Raw genomic sequence first — 11,537 nt, 5'->3', positions numbered from 1 at the left:
ACACTCCGCATCGCCTTCCCAATTTTATATTCTTTTTTGCTTTACGTCTATTTATTTTTTCTTTTTAGGGTTGAATTGACTGGGTAAAGCATGGAGTACACCCATTTCAATGTGCGAGGGCGATGCTTGTGTGTGAGTGTGTGTGTGTGAGTGTTTCTAATGAGGGCTGGGTATGGCATCATCAGCCGCCGCCTTGCCAATCGTTCCATTTCTGTGAGTACAAAAAAAAGAGAGAGAGAAAAAAGGAAAGATATTCTTGGCTGTTTTTCATCAAGGGTTTTATCCTCATGTATCCCCAGCTGGAAGAGGACTGAGTCATAGCAGGCGAAGAAGCAGGTGGGTGGGAGGCACACTGTGGGTATGTGTTTGAGGAGTAGGGGGGGAGGATGTGGGTGGGGAGTGTTGTAGTGAATGAAAACAAAGTTATGAATGGTGGATACTATGCTCCAAATTCACTGCCCCGCCGGGAGGGATAAAATCTGCTGAATTGATCGTAAATGGGATTTCTATTACTGATTACTCAGGAAGCCATTTATATATAAATATGTGTGTGTGTGTATGTATGTATGTATAGATCATTATTTTAATTTTACTTTCCAGTTTCAAGGATCTAGCATGGAGCTTGTAGAGCAGCTGAAGGTTATGAAGAAATTAATTTTCATATAATCAAGGGAGAGGCAAGGGATGAATTGGCCAGCAGACATAATTATCTGAACTCACACTTCAAACGGAGTAACGTGTTTCATCCCTTACCCCACTAAGACCCGGCGTGACACCGGTGGCGCACGCGCAGTGGAGGTTCGCCTCAGGTTTTCGATGCGTCGCACGCACGCGCCTTTTACATTGCTCACATCTGATGTATTGGGATGTAAAAGTGAGGGATGGGCACTTTTTTTTGTTGTCTCTGTTGGTTAGAAAATGTTTGTTGAGCTCGTACCGGTGGGTAGACCATTAGGGAAATTGATGTGCATGCAGCTGTGTGTATAGCTGTGTGTATGCGTGTGTGTGCGTGTGTGTGTGTGTGTGTGTGTGTGTGTGAGAGAGAGAGAGAGTGTGTGTGTGTGTGAGAGGGTGTGCGTGTGTGTGTGTGTGTTCCGGCTCTGACATCACGGCTGCCGTCACTGCAGCCACCTCTCAGTGACTCCCCTGTGACTGAAGACCTGACAACCTCCCACGCTCTCCCCTGGCTCTATCTGTCACCCCGCCCCTCACGGACCGTGATGCGCTGTTCCCATCTCATCCTCGCCTCTAAATCTCTCATCCATCCATCCATCTTTATGTACACTGTCTATATACCCCCCCTCCTCTCAGTATCTGCTTGTTTTTTTTTGTATCTTACTCCCCCGTATTCAATGTGTGGGTCTTCCCTGGCTTCTGTCACGCTCTCTGCGCCCACAGTGCTGCATGTCTGCGTCTCTATGGAAACCTCTAGTGGACAGGAGTGCCTTGGAGGTCTGTGAGACAATGATGCAGACCCCACTGGATCACTTTTTATCTCTCTCTCTCTCTTTTTGTCTTGCAGAAAAGGAAAACATGTGAACATCGGTGCAAGCAAAAAAAAAAACCCTAACAAAACAAAAACAGACATCTGTGGCTGCGTCTAAAGCCTTGAAATGAATCTGTTTTTATAACAGTGACGCTTCTCACACTGAAAAATACTGAAATATTCAGCCCTTAACGTGAGTATATTTTAGTCAATGGAAGAGGGAGAAAATGTATCTTTTAGAGACCCACTGACCTCTTCTGTAGCAAATGTGACTGAATTGTTTTGCAATGCATGTATTCGTTTTTCAATTAATCAGACTTCTCAAAAATCTATGACTTCCAGAAGTCCAAGTCTGAGACAAAAGAACCTGTTCGAGTAAGGCAAATGTGTTCTTTATAGAAGTGAGGGATTGGCTACAAAGAAGCAGCCTCCACTTGCCAATTTCTACAAACGGAGCAATAAATAGAACATTAAAATGTCTGGAAATGTGGTAAACATGGTTGGAGCAAGGTCCACTAGAGGCATTTTATGATCACCTTGTCTCCATGATTAGGCACAATAAAAAGCAAGGTGTGGCAGGAACAAATGCCTCTTTTGGTTCACAGGCGCAAACTGAGAGATGGGGAGTTTATAACTGTGGTGCGATCAGACTAAGATTGAGCTCTCCAGGTGGGTTTGAACATGTGGAAGACGAGCTCCTCTCAACCACTTGTGGAGGATCCATGGGCTTCATTCTCTTCCAACTTTCCTGGTGTGAAAGGATGACATTACAGGATGTTTTTGAAATACAATGGAGTTTTGAATGAAAATGTCATAGACTCTATGTGCTATCGAGCTGAAACTAGGCAGCCATGTCTCCTTTAGCAGAAAATGACCCAAAGCATCCAGTTAAATCATCACACCAAACTGAACCTTGTTCCAGTTAGGGATAGAGTTGCCTCAGTCCTGTAGAAGACCTGTGGGGTGAGCAGGAGTGAAAATGGTGTATTATTATAGAGACTGTGTAAAGTTAATCATCTGGACTTTGTGAAATGTAACAGAAGAAGACAATATGCTTTTCAATAGGCGTAATGCGTCATAGCAAGGGTACCAAAGATCGTGCAACTGGTAAGTTTGTCAAAAATTTTCTTTTCTTTTCTAGATGTGCTCATAAGAAATGCTGGATTCTGCAGTGAGAGATTGTGCTTCTATGTCCCTGGACAGAGCTGAAAGATGGCCACTAACCCGAGGAAGGTTTCTGACTGGTGACAAAATGGAGGAAAATCGAAATCCGACAAGAAAGACAGGAAGTAGCATTATTGCCTCATTACACCGAGGGTCGTCTCAATTACTAGGAGCAGACAAGAGGCCACCTGATGCTGCCTCTGGAGGCAGGCCCTCCCCATCTGAAGCAACAAGACATAAGCTTTCTATGCCTCTCCCTTCTGCATCACACCTCCCAAACCACATTCCCCTCACATTTACACACTGTTGAGCCCGCTGTGTTGCGTAGCCTGTGCGTCATCTGGCTCCCAACACATCTGAAGGACAGGTAATTTGCGATAAGAGGCCTCAAACACACAGATTCTCACAGCTTTGGGCTGCTCTCCCGGGCATCGGAGTGATTTGACGGTCACGCCTAAGTGGATCATTGCAGAGCGTAATCATGGGGAAGATGCGTAAGTTGTGCAGTGTGTCATTTCGGGGAATCGAGCTGCTGGAGGGGATTGAGTGTACATCATGGAAAAAGACAAAATAATTGAACAAAAACAGGAATATTACACTTTTTTATAGGAAGAAGTTAGCGTCTCTCACACCTTGAGGTTTACTTATTTATTTTTTCTTTATTTTATCAAAACATACACAAATAAAATACAACAGAGGACTACATTAAAGAAGACATCAAAATGGGCAGCAGTAACAGGGGTCAAACAACTGAACATAGACCCAGCCTAGCCCTGGTCCCACCCCCTTTAAACACCCACAGTGCAGTAAGATAAAGACATGTCGACGATGTCTCACATTTAGGCACTTGTTTTCCAAACCAAACCATCTTTGGCCATAGTTGCTGTTGCGCAGGTTCAAATGGGCTGTCTGAACTCAATCAGTGTTGGTTATGGTGCAATCAGACAGCAATCATGCAAGTATACGCAAAAAAATTCTTTCGCTTCGGCAGATCTTCCGTATCTGCCTTGTTTGAGGATGACCCAAAGATGGTTATAACATGGCAACCTCCACTGCGTAAACTTGAACAATATTTAAATCAACACAAGAGGGTACGATAACTCACATGGTTACAGAAAGAACTCCACAAGGGAAAAGGAAACGAGCACTACATTGTAACACAGTTTACCTGAAAACAATACGTTGTATTTGCACAAGAAATACTGTAACCGATATGCTGTACAGTCTACACCAAAGGCATTGTTGTTGGCATTTCTCTTTTGGAACTAACCAGTATTTTTAATCTCGGAAAGTCTTGCAAAAATAGATCAGTTTCTAACAAATTAAACGTCTTTAATTGACTTTAAATGTGATCTATTAAGCTACTCATGCATCGTCTAACATTGAGTGTGTTACAGTGTTTCATCCTCTCATGAAAACGCTGCGCACACTGGTAGCTCTGTCACGCTGTGGTTTGTTTGTTTTTTTCATAAAATATCCCTTCTGTAAAGGACTGACAAAGTTACATAAAACTGTCTGAGAAGCATAGTAGTCACACAGTATTTGGCAGTGAAAAAACAGTCCTAATGTATCCATGCACAATATCAACCACAGGCAAGGTCCACATTCTGAACAAACGCATTAAGAACAACACAGTAGAACATGAAAGGAGTGAACAACAATTTAAGAACCTGGAAGTGTGTTTGTGTGTCTGTCTGCGTGTGTGTGTGTGCGCGCGCGTCCACATGTCGGTGTGTGCGTACACACGCTGACATGTGTGTTTGGACGTGTGTGAATGTCAACAGCACAGTTGGTTTCCCAGGGAGACCAAAGACCTATGACTCATGCAGTGCATACGGCATTTTCTGGAATTTGAACAATATCGGAAGAATTATTATTTTCCCACAAAGCCTGGATATAATTACATATAATCATGTTAGAACCTTATAGAGTTCTCAAGAAGTTTACTGTGAAACCCACTCAATTCCACCCACACAGGTCTATTATAGACCAAACAGTTCAACCCTGAATGAGTTTTCCATTCTCCAGATCTTCCCTCGCGATGAGCACAATCCCCTCAATCTTTTGTGTGTGTTTTTTTTATGCCACACTGTCTCAGACTAGTCCAGTCTGTGGGTGGAGGTGTAAAGGGTAAGGTTGGTACAGCAGAGTCGATCCCCCTTGTGGTATGTAGTAGCTGCAGTAGCTTGGCTCTGCTAGATAGGGGGCTGTGTGCTCAGCAAGGTATGGGGCTGGCTGGTAGAAGCACGTCACATGGTCTGTGTTGGGTATGATGTTCTGTTCGCCCAGAACCTTCAGAGCAAGAACTGTGATCATGTTCAGAGTCTGACGCCGTTCGTGTCCCATCAGGCACACCGTGCTGTCGTCTATGACCCGGCGGAGGGTCATCAGGTACTGGTACTTACTCCTCTCCTCGCCGATGAAGTGGTTCTTCAAGTAGGACAGAATTTTTCTCTGCTGCTCCTGCACATCGGGGAAGTCGATGAAAAAGCGCGAGCACATGTAACGCTCCAGCGTCTTTATCTGAGTCTCGCTGGCTGGCCGGTAGTCTCTGACCAGCAGGTTGCTGTATTTCAACAAACCGCCACCTCTGATCTCTTCAGGGTTTCTGGTTGCAATCAGCCGATAGCGCAGGTGGTCCATTGCTGCCTCAAAGTCCCCATACATGCTCTCTGCCAAGACCTCAACTGCAGGCACTGAATCCGATGCTTGAGACGGACTGCACAAGTCAGTTACTTCTGGGGCTGCTTTCGGAACATCTTTATCGTCAGGCACAGTGATGGATGCCTTAGTGGCTTTTGGAGGAGTTGGTACCGCTAAATCCCCAGGCTGAGGGTGAGGCAGAACTGGTGAGGTGGAACTTGGAATTGTGATTGGAAAAGAGACAGGCTCGACAACCTGAGGCAAAGAGGAGATGTAACTATTTTCCTTTGTCTCCTCCAACTCTAAGGGCAAAACTCCTGACTGAGGAGAGGACAGGTCGCCATGTTCATTCTCATCTGCATTTATTATCAAAGACTCTGTATCCGAAGATCCCTGAGGTAAAAGTTCACCAGACTCCACCGGTGGGGTGAAGCAGAGGAGGGGAGGGCTGAGGCAGGGCGACGGAGGCGTTGCACAGAGTGGGGGAGGGCTAAGGCTGAGCATCGGAGGAGTGAGGTAGGGAGGTGAGCTGAGGCAAGAAGAGGTTGGACTGAAACTTTGGGGTGGAGAGCTAAAGCTCGTCGGGCTCATGGTGCTTAACATTGGAGATGGGGGAGTCAAACATGGGGGAGGACTGGAACAAGGGGACGAGGGTGTGTAGTGAGGAGGAGACAGGCTGAGTACTGGGGGGATGATGGCATGGGAAGACGGTAAACTTAGAGTAGTTTCTTGTGAAGTGACATTTAGCTGATTCAAGCTTATATCTCTGGACTGTTCCCCTGTCCCAGCTGGAGACTCTTCAGCTGTTTTCTCAGGGTTATGGGTGTTGGTGCTGGGTGTGTCCACTGAGTCAAGAAGCTCTGATTCTTTGGGTTCAAAGACCCTTTCTTTCATGCAGGACTGATTTTGCTCATCCATCGCTGTGGGTGTGTGTAACGTCTCTTTGAGGCTTGATTCAGATAAATCAGTTATGTCCATCTTAGAGGAAGATACTTCTTGAGGTAACGGAGATGTAGGGCCTGGGTGTGATGGGAAAAGTATCTCAGGGTCTGGATCAGGAGCTGAGGTAAGATCAGGGTCTGAAGATGAGTAACTTGAAAGCTCAAGTTCAGGTCCAGAGTTTGCTTTGAGAGAGATACTTGTTGAGATAGTTGAAGGGTCTGAAGTGGGAATCCCTGGCTTCACATCAAACTCTTTGTTAGATTCACCTGCAGGGCAAGGGTTTAAATCTGTATAGGATGCAACAACAAGCTCACTTTCAGACACTTGGCTGGAGTGAGCGCTAGGCATGACCTTTCTGCACATCCGCCTCGGGGGTTTCGGGGATGAATGTTTAAGCACCACCATGTGAGACAGTCTGTCAGAGACCTTAGAAGAAGGAGAGGAGGAGGTCTTTTTGTCAGAAACAAGGCCAGGTGGTGTGGGTAAATTATCCTGAGTATCTGAAGGGCTGATGGGATCAGAAGGGCTGGCTGTTTTCTCTGAGTTACCTGTGGATTGTGTGCTATGAATCTCTAGTGTATCGTCCGTGTCAGTGGGCCGTGTGCTGCTGAGTGGAAGAGTGGAAGAGGTGGAGCAGGAACAATCAATACTCTGTGTGTCTTCTAAATGTTTCTCCTCTGATGCTGAAAACTCTTGTGTGATTTCACACATTTTCCTATCACTTTCCCTTTCTGCTTCAATCTGCTCCCTGTTCTCTGTTTCCACTTTGCTTTCATCTTCTAACCGCGCCTCTATCTTTGCGCATGAAGATGTGCATGTGTCCGAGGCAGACACGTGTTGAGTGTTATCTGCCTCATTGCTTCTCTGATCCGCTATGAAATGCTCAGATAAGTCTGTTTTATCAGATTGCTCGGTGCTGTCGGGCTCCTCTGCAAGGTTTAGACACTCTGCCGGAGTTATTTTAGAAGCATTAGGCGTATCAGAACGTACCATCTGCCCTGTGATTTCTCTCTTTTCGTCAGGCGGTTTTGTATAGTCAGCCAGTTCTTTCTGGACACTGGCTTCCTTGAGATTTGAACCTGTTGGTTGTTGGCCATCACAGGACTCCTCTAGTTTGTCTACTGTCGTTGATGGCTGAGACTGATCTACAAGCTCAGCATTGCATTTAGCTTCTGTTTGAGCCGGTGGCTCGGATTCATCAGAAGCTTGTTTCTTTTCTAACCCGGCGTTCAGAAGTGTCTTTTCTTCATCATTCAGATTGCCTTTGTGCTTAGACAAGTCCATCTCTGCAGATGCTTTCACTTTGTCTTCTTTGGAGCTTTTCGTTTCTTCTGAATGCTCATCTTGTTGTGAGAATTCGGTCTGAGACTCTTTTTCAAGCACTTCCTCCCTCGGCTCTGTCCCACTTAGCTTGGCCCCTCGTTCATCAGGTAAGTGGACGGTGGGCTTCTCTGCATCTGGAGCGGAGGTCTGATTGGGCTCAGGTGAAAAGGAGCTACTCTCACTTACAGCTGACTGGTCCTTCAGCTTAACAGCATTTAACTTGTGCATGACGTCCTGCTGCATGTAGGACTCTAGGAGTCGGTCCAGAATGATCTGGAAGGAGTCAACGCTGAACTCAAACTGGCGCCGAAGGGTACTCACAAATTTGAGCTCGAGGTTTTTGCCACTGTTGTTCGACAACGAGATAAGACTCCAGCGGTCGTGTTCGTTGAAAACTTTGACCATTTTCTGAACATAGGCCTCCTTCATTGTGGCACTGCTGATCCGCTCCCTGTTGACCCCGATGGGCAGGCAGTCCAGCAAGCAGCCCAGCACTGACTCTTTGATGACCTGGGGGAAGAAGAGGTCAACAACATGACAGTTTCAACCATTGACAGTGACCAGAGTGTAGTTTCGCTTGCGTTATTTAACTAGAGCAGTGTTTGCTTGAACAGAGATATTTTCTAAAATGGAGACAGCTGTTTGCACACTTTATTCCAAAAGCTAAAATTACAGCCTCTTTGATCCCTAACTTTAGATTTCAAATGTAACATAAAAAAGGTAATGACTAGAAGCATGTGATTAATATTTTTTATTAAAAGAGGAGCTACAATTGTTTGCGTGTTTGGCCTACTGCATCTTCAGTTCTTGTATGTTTTGTATTTTGTTTATGGTGATTATTACTGCCCCCTACTGCTGCGGCATAGGTATCACAGTGTTTTTGATTGAAATCTCTCAGACAATAATAATTTATTTTTAACAATGGAGAACAAAAACATCTTGAGCGATGTAGCTATAAAGCCTAAATGTGACACTTCTTGGTTTGCTTATCAATGCAGCTAAATGATGGAAAGATTCTGAATGTAAAAGAAAGCATATCACCAAATTATTAACCTCACTCCATATGTCAACCTCAAGTGCTTTGCTAAGTGTAAAGAGGTGCAGCCAAGCACAAGGCAGGCCTTACAAAATCAAAGTAAATGTTCCTCTGCTGTTATTGAAGGCTAGCAGTAACGTTACTGTCATAGTATAGGACATCTAATGCTGGAATAAAAATAGAAGACCTGATGCTAATACCTGCTTTTTCTCAACCTGTGCAATAAAAATCCCCCACAAGAATTCACACCTGAAACTCCTCTTGGCTTGGCAGTTCCACCCCGAAGATGATGTCCAGGTCTTTGTAGCTCGTCCCGTTGTCCCGAACCAGGACATGGCTGGCCGTGGAGCCGTTCAGTCGGACATCTTTGACCGTGATTCCCTGCTTCTGCAGCCTGGCCCGCACCGCTATGATAATATCACGGGGTCGCAGCTCCAGCGTGGGGAAGTTTCCGCGGCCGTGAATGGGCACCACTTCTGAAAGCACCTGATGCAGCACCTCCACCTGCTCTGAGTTCAGGCTGTGAAACCGCTGGCTAGGTTTCTTCTCAGACATGCTTCTTGCCCTGCGGGGGGAAAGCACCAGGGTGGTAATGAGACTTTATTACAACTCCTCATCAGGAGGCGCTACATGTTTAACTCGCATGCAGTCGCATTTTGTCACACAAGCACACACTTAGCACTCTGTTGCGCTCGGATGCATGCTCCCTGCCAGTCTGCTGTCTGCAAGTCACAGCTTGGCTGACAGCTTTCCTACAATGCTAATATAACTGCTGTGCTGCTAAACTGACACATGGAGCAAAGCACAGAAATGTGCTTTGGTTAAATATCCATCCATTGCCCAACAACAACAAATTAGGGGGTGGATTTTGAAGCCAGAAACACATTACAGTGTTTACCACCTACAACTTATGCCGTTCTTTTATCAGTAATTTTTTGCTTTTTAATTTTTGTTGTTACCTGATTAGAATTTATCACACAGAAAATTAAAGGCACGGTTTGTTTTAATGGAAGTATTACTAAATGTAAACCTTTATTTTTTGTTTTGTTTTCCACCAGGGGAGCAAGGGTTAATCGGAATGAGTCATCACCAGCAGACTGCATTAATCACACCAACGTCACTAATTAAAGACACACATCTGTTTTTGTGTGTGCAGCACATGATGTGCACACGCTACTCGCACAGCGCTCCTACGAGGGTGGGCAGACTTTACCAAAACACCTCTCTGAAAGTTACAAAACTCACCAGAACAATTTCACAGCAGCTTATTAATTTTTAGTTCAGCCTTTTACGCGCTTCGTTTCTGCATGAAGTTATCCTACAGCTCCTACACCCCCCATTTAATCTGCACACAGCTTTTCCTTTGAACCCAACCAAAGTCTGCCCAGGCGGTATGTATAACATGATTAAGCGTGCAATTGTCTGAGCCTGTTGAAGTGTTTCTGCGAAGCGAGCGCTCATGTCTGAATGAGCAACTGTGGTTCATACTAGCCCATTATGATCTTTTGTTTGCTTTAATCAATAGCTGTCACTCTGGGCTACAGCTGAGTGCTGCTGATTGCTATGATTTGTCAATACCAGTGGGCTAAAGACCAGGATACTAATGAGCAGTAATGGGATGCTTTCTGGTATCAGCTTGACTGACACCAGAAGGCTACAGTTTGGTACAACCGCAAACAATCTATTATGGGGAGTGTTTGGCTATAATTTAATCTACACTGCATGCATCAACAAACACCGGAGCAGCTCTACAGTTCGGGGACTACAGCAGCAAAAGGGGCAGCCCTACAAACAACAACAACAACGATATTAAAGGAGTTATCCGATCTTCTAAAGGCAAGATGAGACAATTGCATCCAACTTCAGTAAGATCAATTGGCGAAACAGTCACACATCCTGAATCAATAACCAGGGCTCCCATGTGCTGCCTCTGACCACATGCACAATAAAGCAATGTCTTGAGAAGACAAGACAAGGCGGTGCAGGACTGTATTCCTGCTGGCCCCTGTATCCCTGTGTCTCTACCCCTCTCCATCCTCTCTCCCCAATCCTCCCATATTCGCACTCTTCAGCAAACTTGCAGGCTGAGTGACTCATCCAGGCGTATCGGCTCAGCAAGCACATAATCTATGGCCACTGGAAGCACAACAAAAAGCTCAGTCTCCCCGCACCGAGCCGCATGCGAAACAGACGTAAACACATCATCTACAAAAAATGTATTCCGCTTGCTTTTTGACCAAATCTAGGTCAACAAATCTAGATACAGCTATGTTGTTGCTCTTCTTGTTCTTGGTAAGCATAAGCCTTTCAAAAATAAAAAAAATAAAAAATAACTTGCTAGTTTTGATAGCATAAAGTTTGAGATTTGAACACGAAAACACGTGAGTAGAATATCCAGGTCTAAGAATAAACAGAGCCTGTAGTTTCTCATTATCTAACCATCTGCTGGGCATTAAAGTTTGGGCTGTTTTGGATTTAGAGAGTTTAACAAGATGAAGCGTTGGGTTTTGCGTTGCCCTCCCGCTAATCATTTCATCATCCACTTATTTACACCTGAGACGCGCCGGGGAGGCAATTAAACAAATCGGCGCAGGGTCAGGGTTAGCAGATTAAAAACTTCACCTGTAGCCGAGTGGAGGTAAGGGGGTTTCTTACCTGTTGCTGTGTTGTTGGAGGGAGCGACTAGCTCCTGGCTCGCGGGTGGAGTAAAACCTTCAGCGTCCACCGAGCTACAGGTTCGGAGAAGTTCGTGTTTGCGTGTGTGTGTTTGTTTTCTAACGTCTCACTCCACTTCGGTCGGACTTGGTGCTGACTCGGCTCTGTCCCTTGTAAGGCACGCGACGCTCGAATCTACGCGCGAGTTCATTCGGGCGCTGTCCCGGAGGCGCGTGGTGCTGAAATGAGTGAAACGACTCCTCGCGCTCTTGTTTTCTCTCCCTCGGC

General features: G+C 45.5%; 1 protein-coding gene across 1 annotated transcript; it reads right to left on the bottom strand.

Annotated features, from left to right (window-relative positions):
• Positions 1-3,283: 3,283 nt before the first annotated feature.
• Positions 3,284-11,515, bottom strand: LOC122837281 (anucleate primary sterigmata protein A). Its single transcript, XM_044127530.1, has 3 exons — positions 11,250-11,515; positions 8,844-9,159; positions 3,284-8,068 (listed from the first exon to the last, which is right to left on the bottom strand). The coding sequence occupies exons 2-3, from the start codon at positions 9,147-9,149 to the stop codon at positions 4,745-4,747; spliced, it is 3,630 nt and encodes a 1,209-aa protein (XP_043983465.1). The 5' UTR covers positions 9,150-9,159; positions 11,250-11,515; the 3' UTR covers positions 3,284-4,744.
• Positions 11,516-11,537: the final 22 nt, after the last annotated feature.

This window comes from Gambusia affinis, linkage group LG09 (assembly GCF_019740435.1).
Source record: "Gambusia affinis linkage group LG09, SWU_Gaff_1.0, whole genome shotgun sequence".
Classification (NCBI taxonomy): Eukaryota; Metazoa; Chordata; class Actinopteri; order Cyprinodontiformes; family Poeciliidae; genus Gambusia; species Gambusia affinis.
The sequence above is the reverse complement of the archived record's forward strand: the minus strand, read 5'-3'. Positions and strand labels throughout refer to the sequence as shown.

Bases quoted from the DNA above. Each gene is read 5' to 3' on its own strand.
- LOC122837281 (XM_044127530.1), bottom strand. From the start codon at position 9,149: ATGTCTGAGAAGAAACCTAGCCAGCGGTTTCACAGCCTGAACTCAGAG. The intron at 8,069-8,843 runs GTGTGAATTCTT...TTCTTCCCCCAG, and splicing joins CAAGCCAAGAGGAGTTTCAG to GTCATCAAAGAGTCAGTGCT.